Source organism: Gallus gallus, chromosome 6 (genome assembly GCF_016699485.2).
Source record: "Gallus gallus isolate bGalGal1 chromosome 6, bGalGal1.mat.broiler.GRCg7b, whole genome shotgun sequence".
Classification (NCBI taxonomy): Eukaryota; Metazoa; Chordata; class Aves; order Galliformes; family Phasianidae; genus Gallus; species Gallus gallus.
Window position 1 is genome coordinate 22,803,708 of NC_052537.1, and position 19,774 is coordinate 22,823,481.

At 45.1% G+C, this 19,774-nt stretch overlaps 1 protein-coding gene and 1 long non-coding RNA gene across 17 annotated transcripts in view; one reads left to right on the forward strand and one right to left on the reverse strand.

Moving 5' to 3' along the window:
* ENTPD1 (ectonucleoside triphosphate diphosphohydrolase 1) overlaps positions 1–19,774 on the forward strand; it is a 47,386-nt gene that overhangs the window by 23,515 nt on the left and 4,097 nt on the right. For 9 of the 16 annotated variants that reach the window (XM_015288620.4, XM_015288624.4, XM_015288619.4 and 6 more), the window contains 8 exons: positions 14,747–14,880; positions 15,244–15,361; positions 16,010–16,160; positions 16,985–17,144; positions 17,719–17,955; positions 18,494–18,754; positions 19,238–19,354; positions 19,562–19,699. In XM_015288620.4, the coding sequence (XP_015144106.1) occupies positions 14,747–14,880; positions 15,244–15,361; positions 16,010–16,160; positions 16,985–17,144; positions 17,719–17,955; positions 18,494–18,754; positions 19,238–19,354; positions 19,562–19,699 (1,316 nt within the window). Of the gene's footprint in view, positions 1–3,409; positions 5,932–11,499; positions 12,646–13,195; positions 13,302–14,593; positions 14,703–14,746; positions 14,881–15,243; positions 15,362–16,009; positions 16,161–16,984; positions 17,145–17,718; positions 17,956–18,493; positions 18,755–19,237; positions 19,355–19,561; positions 19,700–19,774 lie in introns of those variants that run through there. The other 7 variants (XM_046942926.1, XM_046942927.1, XM_015288622.4 and 4 more) reach the window with 5 other exon arrangements.
* On the reverse strand, positions 9,175–10,145 carry LOC121111211. The gene is made up of 2 exons (XR_005861097.1): positions 9,901–10,145; positions 9,175–9,346 (listed from the first exon to the last, which is right to left on the reverse strand). It is a non-coding gene; the product is annotated as an uncharacterized LOC121111211 (long non-coding RNA).

Here is a 19,774-nt window from a genome sequence, read left to right on the forward strand (position 1 = left end):
TTTTGGGATCTTGCTAGTCCTTTCCAGCTTGGGAAGAGCTTCCCGGGAGCACCTGCATCTCTGCTTCACCATCTACCTTCAGATTCCTTTTGTAATGTAAACGTATTGTGTAGGCAGTGATTAAGTCTCTGGTAGGAGATCTATGCCCATCAGCCTGCCCTGCACTGTCCTGTGCTCCTTGTGGCTTTTGTTTAGCTGTATGCAGTATACAGTTGTATGCTGTATGTTTAGCTATGTTAGTAGCTATATGTGGCTACTGCCCATTGAAATAACCCTCATAGTGGCTGAATGGGGTACTGGCTGACACCTAAACCTTTCCTAAAGCATTTTTAATTTGCGCAAATAGAAGTTATTGTCTCTTCACTTGTTATGTGTGCTCCCTCTGCTTCTGATCCTCCTGAGAACTTTCTCCCTAACCACGCAGGGTGGGGAGTGCTGGATTGTTCTTGGGAAAGGAGGAAAAATGGGCCTGTTTTTACAAAGGAATGAAAGTCGTCTTTTTTTTTCTTTTTTTTTTTTTTTCCACTATCTATCTGCCTGCAATCTGTCAGCCAGAGCTCAAATAAGAACTGGCCTCTGAGCTTTGCTTGCTGCCTGGAAAAGGTGACTCAGCAGCTGAGGATGTATGAACCACTTCTGTTCCTCAGTTCAGTGCTTTCACACTCTGCTCAGAGAACTGTTGTGGTTTCTATATATTAACTAAATGACTGCAGCTGAGGGCAGGGGTGTCTGCAGCCTCTGCCTGCTCCTCCCCGGGCTGTGGTAAGAAGGGGGGAGACTTCTCCAAAACTGAGGAACAGAGAGAATTTGGAGTCTCTGCAGCTTGGCTGATGAGATGGAGATGTCCATGATGCTCTCTGGCAAAGCCCAGAGAGCAGTCACATGGTAGGAGGGAGGACGGAGCTCCTGAGTGGAGCGCAGTTTGGAATTGGGAGCAGGTTAACAGTGAGGTTTGTTTCCCAGCTGAAAACTGTCCTTCAGTGTCAGCTCTTCAGGGAGGATATCTGCTCCTGGCCAAGTTCAACCTTTAGCTGCTGGTTCCAGCAGCTGTGTGGGGAGTGCTTTTCGGAGAGTTTGCCTTGAGTTCAATGTGCCCAATAAGTTGATCTGCAGCTTCTATTTAGCCTTGCCTTCCTGGAAGAGCATAGGAAACTTACTGTTTGTTAGCTTTGTCTGAGACCAGAAAACACAAAACCAGCTGAAGCTGAAAGGAACTTCAATCTAGTAAAGCAAAAGATTATGTTTTGTTTACAAGACTTGGAAATACCGTTGTGGCAGAAAGGCATGGAAATCACAAGGCAAAAACAGAAGTTCCAGCAGTGTTCTTTAGGAGTTCTTCTTTCATTGGCCAGAGAGAAGCCAGGTCTTATTTTGAACCGAATCCGAAGTTTGAAGAGGAGTAAATCACACAGTTTAACACATGGAACTGAGTTCAGCTATCTACCCAGCCTGCTGAGCAGGGCGGTCAGAACGCTGCTCCTTTCCCATGCTGCTCTTCTGACTTGGTTAGCACGTGTGTGGCTGCAACAGCCTGACCAGAGAACAGGGTCTATCTGAAGAGCAGCTCAGTGGAATATTTTAAGAAGTCTGCACTTGTACAAGTGTGGGGTACAGCACTGGCAGAAGACAGAGTGAGGCAGAACAGTCTCCTTTTTTTGTGTGTCAGAGCTCGCAGATGAGTTAAGCCAACTGTGAAACAAAGCTTTTGTACTTTATCTTAAAAATAGCCAGTTTGTAACAGAACCTGGCCCCATGCTGTGAACTTCTTGTTAAGCACAGTAATTTTACTGTTGCTTTTTAGGTTACAGTGTGTCTCAGCTCCAGAGACCAGTAATTTCTCCACCAATTAGAGGGCTTTTTTGTGTTGCTGCAAGATTACAAACTGGATCCTGTCAGCCTTGCTAGGAATAGATACCTTCTGTAAATAGGGATCTTGGAGAGGCTTTCTACTCATTTACTTCTCAAGAGATTGCAACCATAAATGTACATTGTCATACGTTGCAAACCACATCGCAGGAACCTTTGTTGTGGTGCAACAGTAAGTCTTAGGTTTGCTAGCATTTCACGGAGATGACATAAAATGCAGCCGTACTGCTGTAAGGTTGTCCAAAACGCCAAAGTAAAGTAGTAAATGACTCTTTTACTCTGACTTCTCCTACCTCCATCCCTGAAGCTGGAAGTGGGAAACAAATCCAGGAGTAATTCTTTCCTGCAGTGGGGCTCTGCTGCTTCTACTTTTCTTTATGTTTCTTCTAGCCTCGATGACATTTCTCATTTTTCCCACACTTTTAAAGTAACAGAACTACGTAGATCTTATAGTATGAGTCATGTTCGTGTACTTCACAAGGCCAGTAATGCCCTTGTTGCTATTAGTCTGGCAGAAAATGAGAGAGAACACACCAAAGCAGTGGAAGATGAATTTTAGAGTAGGTGAAGCTGGAGCATGTCCTGCTGCTGCCTTAGACCCTGGGATCTCTGCCTCGGTGACAGGAAGCATGCTGGAGCCTTGGTTTTTTATTAGGGAAAGGCTGAGTCTCAGCAGACAGAGAAATGATGGTTGGCTCCAGCATTATCTGCCGATCTGCTGAGAGAGGGCTGTGACATGAGCATGGGAAAAAGTCTGCGCACAAAGGCCTCCTTGTGAGTCCTGTGATCCTGCTGCAGGATAGCTGCAACTTTCCTGTCTCACCAGGAGGTTTATGGAGGAGGCTGATGTTCATGTCATGCGTGCTGTGTCAGCATGGTGACAGAGTACTGCCATGCCAGAGCTGCAGAAGTGACGGTGTCTCACCCAGCACTGTCACAGGGAGCTGCTCGCTGTGTGAAGATCCAGCTCCAGCACTGCCAATGAGACGTCTGGTGCAGTGTTTTAAAACCCCTTGTGCTGAGTGGGATAGGGACACCCAGGGATAGGCTGCATTGTTTCTGCCATGCTGGGTGCTCCAGGCAGGAGACAAACCACGTCCAAGTACAGAGCTGTGTGCTCAGCACAGCCCTGACTGGCTGCTTTGGAGATCTCCCTCTTTCTGTTGGGGTCCCCAAGACCTAACCAAACCAAACAGAGCTTTTCACAGCCACAGGGATGGCCTGTGGTGAAGCACTGGTCCCAGCACAACATGCAGAAGGCAGACGTGCAGGTCAAGAAGCAGAAAGACAAACTGTTCCGATCAAAACATGACATATGTGTATTACAGGGCTGAATGAAGCAACAGCAAGGGCTAAAAGCATGGTGTGTACTGATAACCCTGGCTGTGACCAAGTGCAGTAAAGCTGGGTAAATATTGGCAGAGCTGGTCTTTGTGACAAGCCCTGTGGCCTGCACCCCGATAAGGCCCCGCCACAAGTTCGTCAGCTGGAGGCGTGTGTGCTGATAAGGGCCCCGCATGGATGGCTCCTAGGGACAAAACCTGTCTCCAATAACAAGATGGCAGTGAGGTTGCAGCATGTCCCATATGCACCTCTTCTTTCTCTTCCAGCAGGACGGCAGACTGTAGGCATTAAAGATGGTCAAAATGAGGATAAGCAGAGCCTGGGCAGCCAGCTGTCCTGGGGCTCTTGGGGTTGAAATTAGCAAGATCCTAAGGCAGAGAGATTACACTGCAGTGAGTGTTAGCTCCTAAAGATGGCAAAAGACCTGCCCAAAAGGGTGTCGGTGCCATCGAGGAAGAACGCAAGGGATGCAGTGAGGACACTTGGCATCTATGAACCCTGGTCCCCCGCTGTGTGGAATTTTGCCAGACCTTGAAGTACAAGGGAACCAAGTGTGGAGGAGGGAATGAGCAAGAGCGAAAAGATTTTGTTAAACGTGCATCCTCTTTCTGTTCTGTGAGAAGTTGTGCTTTTGCTACACTAATCTCCTGTACCATAGCTCTGTTAAAAGCTGCTCCATACTTAAATGAGAAAAAGATGTGGAACTTTAGTTTGTTTAACTTGTGTATGATGTCACTTTGAGAAAAGTCAGGAGAGTTTAACAAGTTTGTCTCAACATGATCAGTGGTTCAAAAATGTACTCACGCCCATATTGGGCTGAGAGAAACTGATGAAAATTATTTGGCAGAAATATTGGACGGAATAGGAGGGCAAGGAAAGATGCTAGAGATTTTCAATAATGGAAAGAGCAAAGCTGAAACATCATGACAGATGTTTGCCTTCACCATTCCTACATGAACCAAGTCGGCTTCTGATGTGTTTGTATAAAGGGTGAGCAGGTGGTGGCCCACCACTGGGAATTGTCTGAATGGGTGTTGTAGGGATGGCTTTAATGCTGGGCTTTTTTTTTAGGATATCCTGTCATCTTCATATATTGCCTTCTGCTTTTACATGGCTTTCAGTCCACATGGTAGAAACCCTATCCCAGCCAATTTTAATTAAAAAAAAAAATAAATGGTACATTACGTATCTGTTCTGGGGAATTTGTACTGATAATTGCTGGAAACTTCAGCTCAGCTTTTTTCTGTTATGGGTAACTCCTAAACATAACAGTGTTTTGTTGTTTTTCTTTCCACTTGAAAAATGTTATCAAAGGAGAAAGCCTGGTAAAGTGTTCAGGACGATCTGAAAGATCAACAAGTACTGAATAGTATTGTTTGAAACAGCTCTTGCATGATTTTTCTCTCTCCATCCTACTTCTACCTTGTCCCAGAGGAAATCAAATGTCCCAGATTGCAGGATGTAGATGTGAGTCACTGCTTGGTATTTAGTGGTGAGAAAGTTGACCGCTATCAGTTTTCCCAAATGGGAGTGGAAGCCAAGACAAATCTTATCACATTATAAGTTAGAGCTTTCTTCTTTTGAGCTCTTCTGTCCTTATCTGGCTATTTACTGCACCAGTAGAGCTGATATGCTGATTCAGCATCCTAAGGAGTGAAGCCAAGGCAGCTCCAGGCCACACTTAAGGAATGACAAATGGGACGGTTAGAATCACGAGTTTGCTCCTTAGCTGATTTATAAATGGTTTTGTTTTCTTTCTTGCTCTTTTGTCCCAGAGCTGTTAATAAATAGTCTTTTATAACTCCCATGTTCCTGCAGGAGATGTGAGGAAAGAATCCTCTGTCCTGAGGCAGGCTCTGCCAACACCACCCAGCAAAGACTCTGGTCTAATGCCTCCAGTGCAGCCTCAACAGGCAGCATGCAGACAGGGGCGCTTGTCCTGGAGATGCGTTCTTACAGCAACACCCCCTCTTTATCACTGCTGTGTGTCCACACTACCTTATCCAAAGCATTTTGTGTCTGTATTTTGAACTGTTTGAAACCCTAATAAGGAATGAAATAAGGAAGACGTGCAAATTGAAAGCCAGACTATGGTTTGATTATAAACGGATTTCCTTTCCTGAGCCAGATTCTCCCCAAGATTCACTGTATATCCTGGTAATAAATAATCTGAACTTTGGAAACTTCTAATCTCCCGTCACAGACCATTCATCTGGCAAAATTCCTTTGCTGTTTTGTTCCATGAGGCTCCAAGCATTGCAAAGTGCAATGCTTCTAACCATGAAAATTTAAGGTCCATATTTAACTCTTAACGTTTCCCAAATCTGCTTTTGCAACCCTGAAGCTTTGATTTTTTTTTTTCTTTACATTCAGACATTTTACTGAGGTCTGTGCCCCGCGACAGGCTTTGGTCCTCTGTTTTCATCCCGTTGGTTATCCCTAAAAATACCACAGGGTAATTTGTTTCCTGCTATTTGAAATGGAAATAGTAGCAGCATGAGGAACAGAGCACGATATTCATGCCAAATATCATGAGCTGAATTCTCCCAATGGTTTGTGGGAATCTTAGTTATTAAAGCTGACCTCTGAGAAATCAGTATATTTTTCCGCTAAGGCTAAGCAATGGAGGCATTCCTCAGCAGGAAACAAAAACTATCCCCAGCTGTTCCCAGTGCTGTGCTCTGCCATGAAGAAAGGAGATAGCAGTGCTGACAGCTGGAGGTAAGTGGGAAAGGCTGAAAGCGATTAACTAGCAAGCAATCGCTTTTATGCATGCAACCTTAACCTTTGTTTACTGAAAGAGTACGTGGGGGCTGCTGCCCTGCCTTGGTAGCAAAGCATCTCTCACTTCATCTGCTAGAGGCGGTTGCAAAGGGAAAGTCACTACCAATTTCTCTGCAGCGGGTGGGTGATACGCATTAGGGTAGGAAAAGGTCACTGGGTGTCTTGCAGGCCTGAGACATGCTCCCATAAAAAAGGAAACACTTGTGCAGGAAATCATACCCGTAAGGAGTGGTGAGACCCAGGTACAGGCAAAATCCCATGTACAGGTGAGCTGCATCCGTCCTTCTGCCTGCACAGCCTCATCATAAATTGCCTACGCCAGCAGCTCTGCTCACACTGTATCAGTTTGGAGCCCTGTTTGTGCTTCTGCAGCCAGTCCCCAACAGCTTTCGGTCCTGAGTGGGAAGTGAAACTTTAGGAGAAAATCTGCTTGTTTTGCTGTGCAGAAATGCTCGGGAAGCTCTGCTTTTCCTCTGGCAGCCGCTCGGTCTGAGTGCATGTGGCACTCCGGGTGCCACGTTACTGTTTTGGAAACTGAGGAAGTAAGACCCTGAAAAGCGGTAGTGGTGCTTGATGTGCAAAGCAATCCCAGGAATCTGTGATTTGGAGAAAAACATCCCTGAGATGCAGCCTCAGCCCTGCGAGGCGGGAAGTGGGTGTTGGTGGAGAGGGCAAATGGGGAAACTGGTGGCTACTGGGAGGGTATATTTTGACACTTGGTAGGGTGCAGAGCACGCTGTGGGTACTGAGAGGTTTGGACATATTTTCTCTGTGGTTGTTTCCCTGCCATAATCTGGTGGGGCTTAGCAGTATTTGCAGTGCTTGAGACTTTGTTCTCTAGGAAGTTTCTGAACTTTCTCACCCAAGGGTGGGTTTTGGGGTGGGAAATGGTTCTCCTTAAGGCTGCTTCCTTTCTTCTGTCGTGGCAACTTCTGCATTGTCCTGATGCAGGGAGGCTGATGGAGCATGGGGAGGGGAGCTGTCCTGGGTGGGTGGTGTGCCTCCCCAATCACCAATCTGCCTATTAAAGTAGTGGCCCCACCACTTTACCACCAACAGTTAAACACTTGTAAGCAATAGTTGTGTGGGGCTGAGCTTGGAGCTATCAAACAAAGAGAAAGATATGCCCTAATCCTTATAAAGGAAGAAACATTGCTCTGAGGGTTGAGTATTATTAAGCAAGTAATTAAGATTTATTCTGTATTAACAAATAACATCTAGAAGCAATGTAAAGTGGTTTCCCAAAGTCAAAATACTTGAGCTGAGTCAACTGAGTATTTAAAATAATCAAAAGGAATGGAAATCAGAAACAGTCTAATAACTTATTCTGTTCCTCAGAAGCCTTAATCTAACAGTTGAAAGTTGTGCTATTTTAAGAAAATAGCATCAGTGAGAAAGATACATATTTAGAGGTGGAGGGGGGAATGAAGCCGTTTGCAATCAATGCAAATTCAAACTCACAAAATATATAAGGTGGTCAAAAGAAACATAAGAAGAAAATATGGCCAGAAACTTAAGAGCAGTTGAGAATTGAAGGGCACCGAGCACAGAAGAATGCCCAGCAGCAACACTGGCCCACTGCAAGTCAGTGTATTGGAACTATCAATGGAAACAAAACTGAAGGATGTTAGAGCTTGAGCCTGCTTTGTTTCCTGCAAGAAAAATAGATGCCTTTACATAATGAGATAGCCAAGTGTATTTAAGTAATAACTTGGGTGATAAGCTTGAATTCACAGGATATTTTCTGATGAAACTCCAAGCTTTGTGGGTAATGACAATAGATCTTCTCTAGTTAAATTATAGCTTTAATGGGCTGGTAACACAAATTAATGCCAGAAGTCATCTGGTAATGACTGATGTAACTGCTAACAGTTGTTTCTTCTGATTTGAAAACCTCTTTGATGTGTGAATCCTAAAGAAAAGATCATAAAGAGGGTCCAGACTTGGAAGCCTAATAAAACATCACATAAATGTGGAAATTAACTGTCTAAAGGTCATTGAGTCAGCAGTATCTTGCCACTTGTTGGTTGTATTGGAGAATATTGAGTATCTCTGTCTAGCTGCTGGGATGCAAGCCAGCAGAATGCTTTCCCACAGAGAGATGACTTAATGAAAAGAGCTGTGGAAGTTTTGGTGGGGCTGGGGTATAACGGCAGGGAGCAGGGCTGGGAAGCTGCATGAAGGCTGTGCTGTGCATGTGCTGCAGTGGGAAGGTCTCTGCCGGGGATGTGCTTTGTGTGCAGGGCAAAAGGGTGTTTGTCAGCAGGGCCTGCTGCCCTTAACTCCCTGACATGGCTCCTCTGGCACAAGGGATGTGAGACTGACCTGCACAAAGCCCCTCAAGGCCACTTCCAGCTGCGTAGGTGGCTGTGGGCAGGGAGAGAAGGGCCCTGTGTGATGCCTGCTCCTTTGTTTCCATTTCTTGCTACAACTGCTCAGCTCTCACAGCACTCCCCAGTTCTCCAGGAATGTGGTATGCCTTTTTTTTTTTCTCTCATTTTTTTCCCCCCGAAACACAGTGCTCCTCCAAAGCATCCCATGCAGTTTCCCCAGGGTCATACTCCAGCTGTGACTTGTAAAGCAGCAAAAAGATGAGGTGCCCCCGTCCTAAGCAATGCTTGTACATGTGTGATCTTCCTTTGCCACCTCCCCTGTGGCTTACCCATTCTCACTGTCAGAACTGGCTTCCTGACATCTATCTCAAACTTTGCTGAAATTCTTTTCCTTTTACTTTTCATTTCTCTGAAGATGATTAATTTCTCCCTTGCTCATCTCTTTCTAAACTAAACAATCCAATGCCTTCAATCTTTCCTCATAGGTCAAGTTTATAGATCTTGGATCTATCTATCTTGCTCTTTTCTGGAGCTTCTCCAAGTGGTCTATATCTTTCTTGAAGGGCAGTGTCCAAACTTGGGCATAGAACTTAGTATAAGGCTCTACTCATGTTAGATGGAGGGAAGGATTACTTCAAACTGCTATAGCTGCAAGAATGTTTTCTCTGTGTGCTGCTTAACCACTTGTTCACTATACTGACTTTGTGTGGTGCCTATTTTCTAAACAAGAGCAAATATTTGCTCTTGCCCTTACTGAAGTGAGCTGGAGGTTTTCCCCGGGGATTCCCTGTTTACCAGATTTATTTATATTCCAGTCCTATTTGTCATCGTGCTTTTAACTCCCAACTTGGTGCTATCACAAGTAGTCACGTTCTTTATTCCATCTCCCAGCTCACTAATGCATCTGTAGACACAAGGCAAGGACTGGTAAAAGTTCTCTGCCTGGTAGTATAGCCTGTATCTATACGTCTGCCAGCTCTTGATATCGGTATGGCTGTGCAATTTCATAGCAGGTGTCTCTGAAAAACAGCATCCAAGAAAAAAAGGCATACTATATTGTTTGGATTTTTGGCTTCACTGGAATTTCAGTGTTTATATGTCTGCATTTATGGGCACTTCATCTGGAAAACTATAATCCATTAATGTGTATTTATAACTGTATCCCAGTGTGGGCCAGCTATCACGCTAGTGCTTAAAATGCAAGGAATAATTAAAACTTGGAGCAGAGCTCCCTATACAGCTCCACGTAATAGCTACAAAAAGTGATGTAAATCCTAGTCTGAAGCTTGAAGTCTAATTTCAGAGTGTTTAGTGCCTTGCCCCAATATTTTGAAGGAGAATCTCTCAAACCAAGGCAATTCATATACTGTATACGGTCTTGTATCTATGAGGCAAACCTGTGCCTCTTACCAGCCCAATAAAAGGCTTTTCTGACACATGTGGTTTACATCATTTTGCAGCAAAATATTCCTCATCAACCTCACCATGTGTGCATTTCAGCATGACAAATTTCATGACTAACAAAAGCTCATTTTCTCCCAGCAGGAGGATAATGTATGTACCCCATATGCACCTTGGCAGAACAGCAGCACTGATTGCTCCCATCCCTTCTCCCCACCATCACAAGCTCTCTGATTTGCTTGAGTTAGGGAATTCCACAGGCTATATGTGCCCGTTAGCTGGGCTGTACAACTGCAGAAGCATGCAGCAAGCATCCCTGGAAACTGTGCTCAGGGAACCCATTGCTGAGAGGCTCCTAGCAGCAGCAACGTGGGTGATCAGTGGAAGAGCAGCAGATGGGCACGATTCAGTGTGATGCTGTCTTAGTCTATGACATCACTCTGAGCCTCATGGGTGGCAGGTAGTGCCTTGGAACTCCCTTTCCTTAGAGCATGAAGTATGGCAGATCTAATTAAATGCGATTGAATGTGGGCTTGCTGGGGTGGCATAGGAGTGATGTCAGGATGTCTCATCACTGACAGTTTAATCACTGATTAGCGTGCCTGAGGTAGCATTGGTGTGAGGTCCCCACCTCGCTTTATTTAGGCTGGGAATGCAGCGTCTCCTAGTGTAAGTGGCATATCACTGTGCAAGGCTGGTCTTTGCAGAACTGGTCAGGAATACTTGAGAAAAAAACAGGTAATTCTGTACATGGAGAAGAGCTGCTCGACTGCTCAGGTAGACAGAGAAGGCCAGAAAGGCGAAATCCAGAAGAGACCATTGTTTATAAATTGGTTTAAGTTAATAAATTCCAGGACATTTGTGAGCTGCAGAAGTTTTGAGTCAGAAGTAGACCAAAGACAAAGAGAACGTACTGGCAATAAATAAATTCAGGCTGAAAATGAGAATGATTCTGACTGTACAAATGTATACTGAGAGCAGAAAGGTGATGGGTGGGGAGCTGTCACTCGTCAGTGTGGCACTCGTGCAGTAGAAACGTTATTGCAGCACAGCCCTTCTGTAACAGGCTGAGTGTGAGCATCCAAAGCTAAGAGCAAATGTCACCTTCAGCTGTTGTGCTAAGCCAGACCTTGAAACCATACTTTAGTTAGTAGAGATGCTGGGTCATAGTGAGGTTATCTGATCTGAGTGTGACTGTGGACCGTGCAGAGCAGTTCTCTCTAGATCAGTGTTACTTCTGGTTATTGCATCTCTTCAAGCAGCTGCCTGCCTTGTTTCTTTTAACATTACTTGCAAAGTGAGAAGGGGGGTGGCAGCCTTGGTCGTGAGTGACATCTCCTGGCTCATGGGGCCACTGGGGACAGTGTGGTTTTGGCTGGAGGAAGTTTCCTATTTGTCTCGAGGCTCTGGGAGATGCTGGGGTCAATCCTGCTCGCTTGCTGTCGCACAAAGCTGCCTCCCACGCCATGCAGCCTTCCTGGGTTCCTCACCAAGAGCAGCAGGATTTTGTAGCAGAGCGACTGCCAGCTGAAATGCCTGCCAGCATCACTCTCAGTTGATAGCTAACTCAGAGACAGAAATGATAGTAGATCTGTTTATGTTCTGGGCCCCGCACCAGTCACTCGGAGCCAGCAGCAGCCCCTACAAAACAACAAAGAGACCAAAATTAGAAACAGACAAAGATATGTGAGCAGCTGGGCTGTGCTCCAACATCTGGAGAGCACTCCATGCCTGCGCAGCTGGGCAGGGTGCAGCACCAGGCCCCCAGTTTCGGGGTGGGGAGAAAAGCAGCATAGCTGCTATGCCTGCTTATGGCCTTACACGATATTTTTTTAACACCACTTACATAACAGGAGAAAGAGCAGAGATGTGTCTGGGCTCTGGCTGGAAACAGAGCTGGGAGGTTGTGCTCAGTATTTAGCTGCGGAAAACTGCTGGTGAAGAAGTGCTGGGGTCTGGCAATCACGGACGTGCTGGGGGTGAAGAACTGTCTTGCATGGTGGGGGCTGAGGAGTGTCAGCACAGCATGCAGCAACGTGGACATGAAGTACAGAGGAGCTGGAGGAGGCTGGGGAACGCGTAGGTTCTGTAGGCATTGCAGGAGCTGCAGTTATGTCTAGAGCTGATGGAAATAACCAAGTGTATAGGAAAAGGAGCTTGTTCAAATACCTCAACTTTCTGAGCAAATTGCAGGTCGAATTTTAATTGCATTGAATTCTTTATCTGGATTTTGCAATTTTTATAAGAAATTGTGTTCTATCTGTATACTCTTAAAGCGCCATTTAGCAGGTTTTTGGTTTTGCTAGCTTACCCACTGATACCCACTTATGCTTATCATTTGTACTTCTTTGTATTTTGTTTCAACAAAATAGTCTTTGGTGACATAAGAGTTCAAGCAAATGGATGCTCTGGTATGGGATACAGCAATGAAATCACTGTCTTGGAGTCTCCTGACAAGGGCCCGTGATGCTGAGTTACGATTCAGGGGGCGAGAGTCATGTTCAGGACTAAGAAAATAATATTCCTTGGAAAATAAATGACTCATCTGAGGCTGCAGGTGGGATGCAGAAAATTATTATGTCTCTGCCTACAGGCAAGGGATTTCTCTAGGCCCATTTCATTAGGAAAATTGCTCCTAATCTGTTGCTGCTGAAAAGATGCAGCTGACAAAGAATACCCATCATGACAGGAAATCTGAAGATCTTAGAACTGATGCAAAGGCACCCATCTCTCAACCCTGTGACAGTAAGCACCCAACAAAGCTATTAGTAGCTGCTTCTAAACAACATGTCAGAGTAAAGATGGCAATAATTACGTGGGTGTTCTGTGCAGCTGTCAGCAGCAGTTCTGGTTTTCAACCATGCTTCAATGGAGCTGTTGGAGAGGGTCCAGAGGAGGGCCACGAAGATGATCAGAGGTATGGAGCGCCTCCCCTACAAAAATATGCTGAGGGATCTGGGCTTGTTCAGCCTGGAGAAGAGAAGGCTGCAAGGAGACTTCATCGTACATTTCCAGTATTTAAAAGGGGATTATAAACAGGAGGGGAATCAACTTTTTACAAGGGTAGACGGCGATAGGACAAGGGGGAATGGTTTTAAGCTCAAGGAGGGAAGGTTTAGATTGGATGTCAGGAGGAAGTTCTTCACAAAGAGAGTAGTGAGGTGCTGGAACAGGCTGCCCAAAGAGGTTGTGGGTGCTCCATCCCTGGAGGTGTTCAAGACCGGGTTGGATGCAGCTCTGGGTACCCTGGTCTAGTATCAGATCTGGAGGATCTGTCTGCTTCTGTGGCAGGGGGGGTTGGAATTCAATGATCCTTTTCGAACCCAAGTCATTCTATGATTCATTTGTATTTATACTGTGCAGCTAGTTATATCACCTGCTTGTATTCATTTTTCTAGTGTTAAAGTAATTTTTGTTCAATGGACATGTTCAGTACATTCATAACCTGAGCCAACTATCTCCATCAGGAAGAAAAGTCTCCCAGCTGTCACGCTCTGCTGTTTTCAATCATTTGAGTTCAGGGGCCCTTTTGAAGAAAGCGGTGTAAAATGCATTCTGCCCTCCTACTGTCTGGTATGTGTACTAGACTGTTTTTTCTAAGCTACATTCTTGGAGATATTGGCAAGCTTGCTGTGCCTCTAACAGACAGTCACAAAATGTGAGCATAACAAGCTTCCAAGTTTCGCAGTTAACCTCAGCAGATGTACATGTAAGCACAGTGAGAGAGCACAAAGCTCCAGGTCAGCATTAGGCTCCCCAAGGACCTGCTTGTGGGGAGATTTTCAAAACAAGTTTTCTCAGCACTTTTAGATTCCATTCCCCTTAGGTGGATGGGAAGCAACTATTTGTCTACAGATGCAGAGGTTTCAAGAACTCCCCACGTCTTTTTCGGAAGTTAGCCCAAATGAAGTCACTCCAGGATGCTGGGTCATTTGTAGGGCTGGACAGCACTTGGCATAGTTCTCGCATCTGGGGCAAACTTTCATGTGAAACAGCTTGGTTACAAGAACTGAACTGAGCTGAAGTTCTGCTGTTCAGATGCAGAGCAAACTGATGCAGAGTGGTTACTTTATCTTCTTGGAATGTGAAGGTAGTTGATGTCTCTGCCTGCACAGAGGTGTTGTCACCCTGAATGACCCATAACGGACTTCTAAACATCTCTAGGAGAATTTGTATACTAGGAAAAGAGAAATTAGCACCAAGCAGTAAGGCTATCAGTGCTTTTGACTATGGAATTTCAGTGTGGGTAGAAATAGATTTCATGTAGTAGAAAGAACAGGTACTAGAGTGCCAAAGCTCTCTGTTAGTTGAAACTGTTCAATTTACAGCTGGATTATACATCTAGAAAATACTATTGCAGATACCTTGCCTAGAGCTTTGTGCTGTGGGTTGTATTAAACAATACTAAAGAGACTGAGCCTGAGTTGTGAACTGAAATTTCCAGTATGGGAGATGGAAGGAGAAGCCAAAGCAGAAGTATATGATAGGCGACATTGTGCTGGCCATTAATATGCTCTGAAAACTTAAAAACTGTACTGATTCTGAATTATTTCTACCAAACAGAAGTAGCTTTTTTAGACAATTCTACTGCTGATCATGTATTTTAAACTACAAAAATATTATTATAATTATTATTTTTTAATACAGCATTGCTAAAGTGCAGGACAGTGAACTGTGACTGCCGCATACAGAAATGTTAGTGTTAGACTTTCTAAATGCATTACCAGTGACAAGGGTGTTGTAAATTCTTTTTAACGTTGTAAAAACCTGAAGCACAAAGTATACAGTGGCAGAGTGTGGCAGGGGTTAAAGCTCTTGGCTCTGCTAAGCTTTGTTGTTTTTAAATCAGCAGTCTGTTCTTTCAGCTTCTCAGTGGTTATTGAAACAAAGACAGAGCTATGGAAAAAGCTGGTGCTTGTCCCATGCAAACACTGTTTGGAACACCGGAACATGCCTGAAGACTTTTGGGGTGGGGTAAGTTGGGCCACAGCAATGCTAACATCCTTTTTCTGCTCTAGTCACAGGTACCAAACCAAAGATGTCCACAACAAGGAAAATTCTACTCATACTAGGATTCCTCTCCACTTTGGCTGCAATTGCTTTAATTACTGTAGCAGTGACCCAAAACCAGCCACTTCCGAAGAATATCAAGGTATTACAAGCTGAGGCTCTAATAGGAAAACAAGCCAAGTGGAGTTTTAGGCATGCATGGTGCTCAAGGATGTGTTGCTGTCCCTGCTGGGTCTGGCTGATCTCCTTTTCCAGCTCCATGCATCTCAAGCAACCTGATCAAAACAGATACACCTTCACAGGAGACCATCCCCTAAGTAATCACTTATGATCTTTCTACTGCTCTCATTCCCTCTGATGAAAACTTAGAACAAAACACTGCTGGGGAGAGTAATGGTGTGGCATGTCCCCACAGTTGCCAGATTTGCTCTTCATTTCTGCTCATGCATATGCTGCATCCAACTCAGTGGCTCAGGTGTGATGACAGGATCTATTTTGTCCACAGTATGGGATTGTGCTAGATGCGGGGTCATCCCACACAAACCTGTACGTGTACGAGTGGCCAGCAGAGAAGGAGAATGACACTGGAGTGGTGCAGCAGGTGGAGGTGTGTAAAGTCGAAGGTAAGAGGAAAGAAGGAAGCAGTGAAAGGGGGTGGATTGGAAAGAGAATGTGGCCAAAGGGTGGTGGAGATGAAATTTGGGGAACTGACCAATAGTGATATCAACATTAAATCTATGAACTAACGTATATTCCACTGCTTCCTGCTAAGAACTTATTGCTTGAACTTCCCGAGAGGAAAGCTGGGTCCATTTTTCCTTTCATTTGGGGATGCACAGAGTTAAATGCTTTTTGGAAAGAGCTACACCAAGGGTTGTACTTAACAACAACAAAATGGAATTTCTGTGTGTACCCTTGCTGAAGCACTGATAAACATCAGTGAGGAAGAAGGACACTCTGATCTCATTTTAAAGGAAAGATGTTGGATTTATGTGACAAGGTTACTAAACTTGAGCATGTTGTGGTTTATTTTTTTATAATATTTAGTTGCTATGTAGATATGTAATGGTTTTGGAAGGCATAAAGAATGCTGTCAGTCACAGCTTTTGTCACAGGAATGACTGATGCTTTAGGGTTTCTGAAACCTACAAATGGCGTTGAATCAACTGTTGCTGCTTGTGCTAGTGATATTGTTTAGTGGACAAGGCTCATGACAGCCTTCTGGGGTTATGCTTGGAGATGATGCAATGAAGTCTTCCAATTTCTTGCAGGCCCAGGGATCTCAGGTTACTCCCAGACCACAGAGAAGGCAGGTCCCTCTCTGGTGCAGTGCCTCAGACAAGCAGAAGGGGTGATTCCCTTAAAGCAGCACCAAGAGACACCCGTCTACCTCGGAGCAACTGCTGGCATGCGGCTCCTCAGGTACCACAGTGCTCATCTCCTTCCCTTGCATCTTAGACCACCGCAGACACCAAGTGGTGTCTGTGCAGTGAAGTCACTGGAAATGCTACCAGCTGGTGCTCTGCCCAGACCTCCATCTCTCTGGACCCCTGATCTCCCCAGACTCTTTCCCCACTTGCCTGTCAGGTCTGTTTCCACCTGCTTCCCCCTTCCATCTTCTCCAGCACCCACGTGCAACACAGACACCAGGAAGGATAGCCGTGCCCAAACTGGTACTTGGAGAAGTTGTTCAAACATCTGTCATAGTCTAGTAATAGATGTGACCCACAGTTTTTGTGCCCTGTCATGTTTTAACTCCCCACATACCTCGACTTGGCCTGAAACCACCAAAGCTAAGGTAACTATATAGTTCAAATTTATGATTTTTCTTGGGGTGACTCAGACCTGTTACCTGGCTGTATCAGCGAGCTAATTTCATCTGTTTTGCCTAGGGAAACTCCCTGGGGATACCAGAAGGCATGGAGCCCTTCTGAAATGCTGAAAAGTAAGAAGGATCTCCCTTGTGTCATCCTTACCAGGGAATGTGCTCTAGGAGAGCAGGGGAGCTCTGCTCCAGTTCCTGCTGTCAGCTGCAGTGTCTGCGTCAGGGCTGATAGCAGCTGTGCTGTCAAGGTGTGACTGAGTGACATGGCCAGTTACAGCTGGATGTACCCATGTAAAGGACTGTCACGTTACAACTGATGGTTGATGGGGGGTTGCAGCCTATCTATCTGCTCAGAGTGAAGCCCATAAGCTGCTGAGGGCTGTCAGCTGCAGTCACTCCATCCTTTCTTCCATTCATCCAGGTTGGAAAATAAAGATGCAGCTGAAAAAGTCTTGTCCTCAGTAGAGAAGACACTACGCTCAGCTCCCTTCAATTTCCAGGGCGCCAGAATCATCAGTGGTCAGGAAGAAGGAGCCTATGGATGGATCACCATTAACTACTTACTTGGTAATTTCAAGCAGGTATTGTATCACTGGCAAGTCTAGATTTGAACCACTGGCCGGCAGTGCTGTGTAAATCATGCCTTTCATGGGGGTGTTTCAGGAGGCTCCCTGTGAGACATTTATCAGAGACCAGGATGCTGTGCTCCTTAGACAGTCTTAGAGCACTGAAATAAAACAACAGTTTCAAGAACTTTTCCTGGATACAGCATCTTTCTCACTTGCTGATCTAAAATACTTCTGTGCTTGGTTAAATATCTGCAAAGTATCAATAAAACTTTTCAGTATTTGATGATGATTCTTTACTATCTGGTTTATAAATCATCTGGGCACTGAAACAGTAAACTGACTTTTCACATAGCAGTTGTGTTTGATTACGTGTTCCTCAACCTCCTGCAAATACTTGGACGTGATCCATCTTCTGCTCTTCTGAGCCTGCACCTTGTTCTGGTTCTCATCTCTTGCCCTCCTCCAAGCCCTACTCCCTTTCCTGCATTCTGTCCTTCTGCTACTATTCTACGAAGACGTTCTCTTTTTGTTCCCAAATACATCTTCTCCATGCCTGATGAATCTGTACTTCAAATTTTTTTTCAAGTCTGGCTGGAAAAAATTTCTACATTCCCTGAAATCCGTAAGTGAAACTTCAGGAGCGTTAGACCTTGGAGGAGCCTCAACACAGATTACCTTTGTACCAGATGAAATCTCTTCTGAGTCGCCACAGAATTTGCTGTATTTCCGCCTCTATGGCAAGGATTACCGAGTGTACACGCACAGCTTCCTTTGCTATGGGAAGGACCAGGCTCTGCAACAGAAACTGGCCAGGGACTTACAGGCAAGTACATCTGGGGTGGCAGGTGGAGGTCCTGGACCCTCACAGCTTTGACATACTGGTGCTGCTGTGTCCTGGCTAAATGTCTCATCGCTTAGCCTGGATTTGGAAAGAGTCATTATCCTCCATAAAGATTGGTTAGATGCTCGGAGCTGACAGACATTTTCAAAGATATTACCAACTGGAGATGCCTTGATTGATTGGCATGAGATAGCAGCAGTACTGTGCTTGACTGAAAAAGAGGGTGGAGATGGTGCTTCACCATCTGAGAGAATTCCAAATCAACAGCAGCTTCAGAAAATATGGCTGGAAATAACTTGCCCAAGGTCCTATAGGGAGAATGCAACAAAGCAGGAAGCAGTAGTCACATGTCCCAAATTACGGCTAAAGCCTTAAGTCTATCCTCGCCTTTGACCCAGTGTTTGTGTGTCTTGGCACGATGTACCATGACAGATGCCTTGTGGTCTCCCGTCTTTGTGTTTTTTTCCCAGTGTGTTATTCTAGAGTGAAATTTAACAGCTTGTGTGAATCTTATTTTCAGAGCACAGAGAACAGCAGCCTCTTTGATCCGTGCTTTCACCAAGGATATCAGAGAACTATAAGTGTCAGCAATTTCTTCAAAAACCCCTGTACGTCAGTCGAGAAAAAACAATTCCCTTTCAGCCAGCTGCATATTGAAGGAGAGGGGAATTATGAAAAATGCCGAAGAAACATCCAGAATCTCTTTAACAAAACCGACTGTCCTTACTCCAGCTGCTCCTTCAATGGGATATATCTACCTCCATTACAGGGGGACTTTGGGGTAGGTCTGCATTCTTCAACTCCCTATAGTCCAGGATATCAGAAGTAGAGAAACTCAGAATAATGCTGGAGTGTATTACTCATGGGTGGGGCAGAAATTCATTTCCAAGATAACTTTTTAGACACAAAACTACAAAAATAGTCTTTGTTGTCTGGCTGTGAAGACAACAAAACTAAGAGCTACCATAGTAGATACTGGCCTACCAGGCAGTGGTACTCCATTTACCGATTCATTTTTCAAGCTGTCCCTCCCAGTGGCCAGCACTGGGGACAGGAGAGTTTGTCACAGGCCATGTGTGACACAGTGCTCCTGCAGACCTTGTCTCCTGAGGTGAAAAAGCAGTGTCAGATCAGAAATTCATGCACAATTGTGTGAGCGTTACTGAAACCAGCCAGCTCGCCTGACTGTTTCTTGTATTTCTCTAAATGAAGCTGTCTTGTGGGATTGCTGTTGTCCTGCTCAGGTTAAAATACTCTCTTTCAGGCCTTTTCTGCTTTCTACTTTGTGATGAACTTTTTGAACCTGACAAGTGATGACCCCTTCACCTTGGACGAAGTGGCCAGTGCTATTAAGAAATTCTGCGCCCGACCTTGGCATGAGGTGAGCAATGCTGTTTCTCTGCAGTGGGACAGAGTGCCCAAGTCTCAAGTGTTGCTGATGCTTCTCAGTAGGATGCATAGCTGGGGGGTAATTTCCAAGTCAGGCATGGGAAGAACTCCCTCAGCACCTGCAGTGAATATTCAAGTGCAAGCTGGAGCTGCAGGAACCTGGGTTTAGCAGCCCAGTGACTTCTCCCTCCTTTCCTAGGTGAAGCTACAGTATCATCAAATAAAAGAAAAGTACCTGAGTGAATATTGCTTTTCTGGAGCCTACATCCTCTCCCTACTGGAAAATGGCTATGAATTCACTACAGAAAACTGGAAAAGGATCCACTTCCTTGGAAAGGTGTGTTGATTGCCACTTCTGCTACACAGCTTTGCCCATCTTCCACAGGGATGATACTGCCCTGGCACCTTCCGT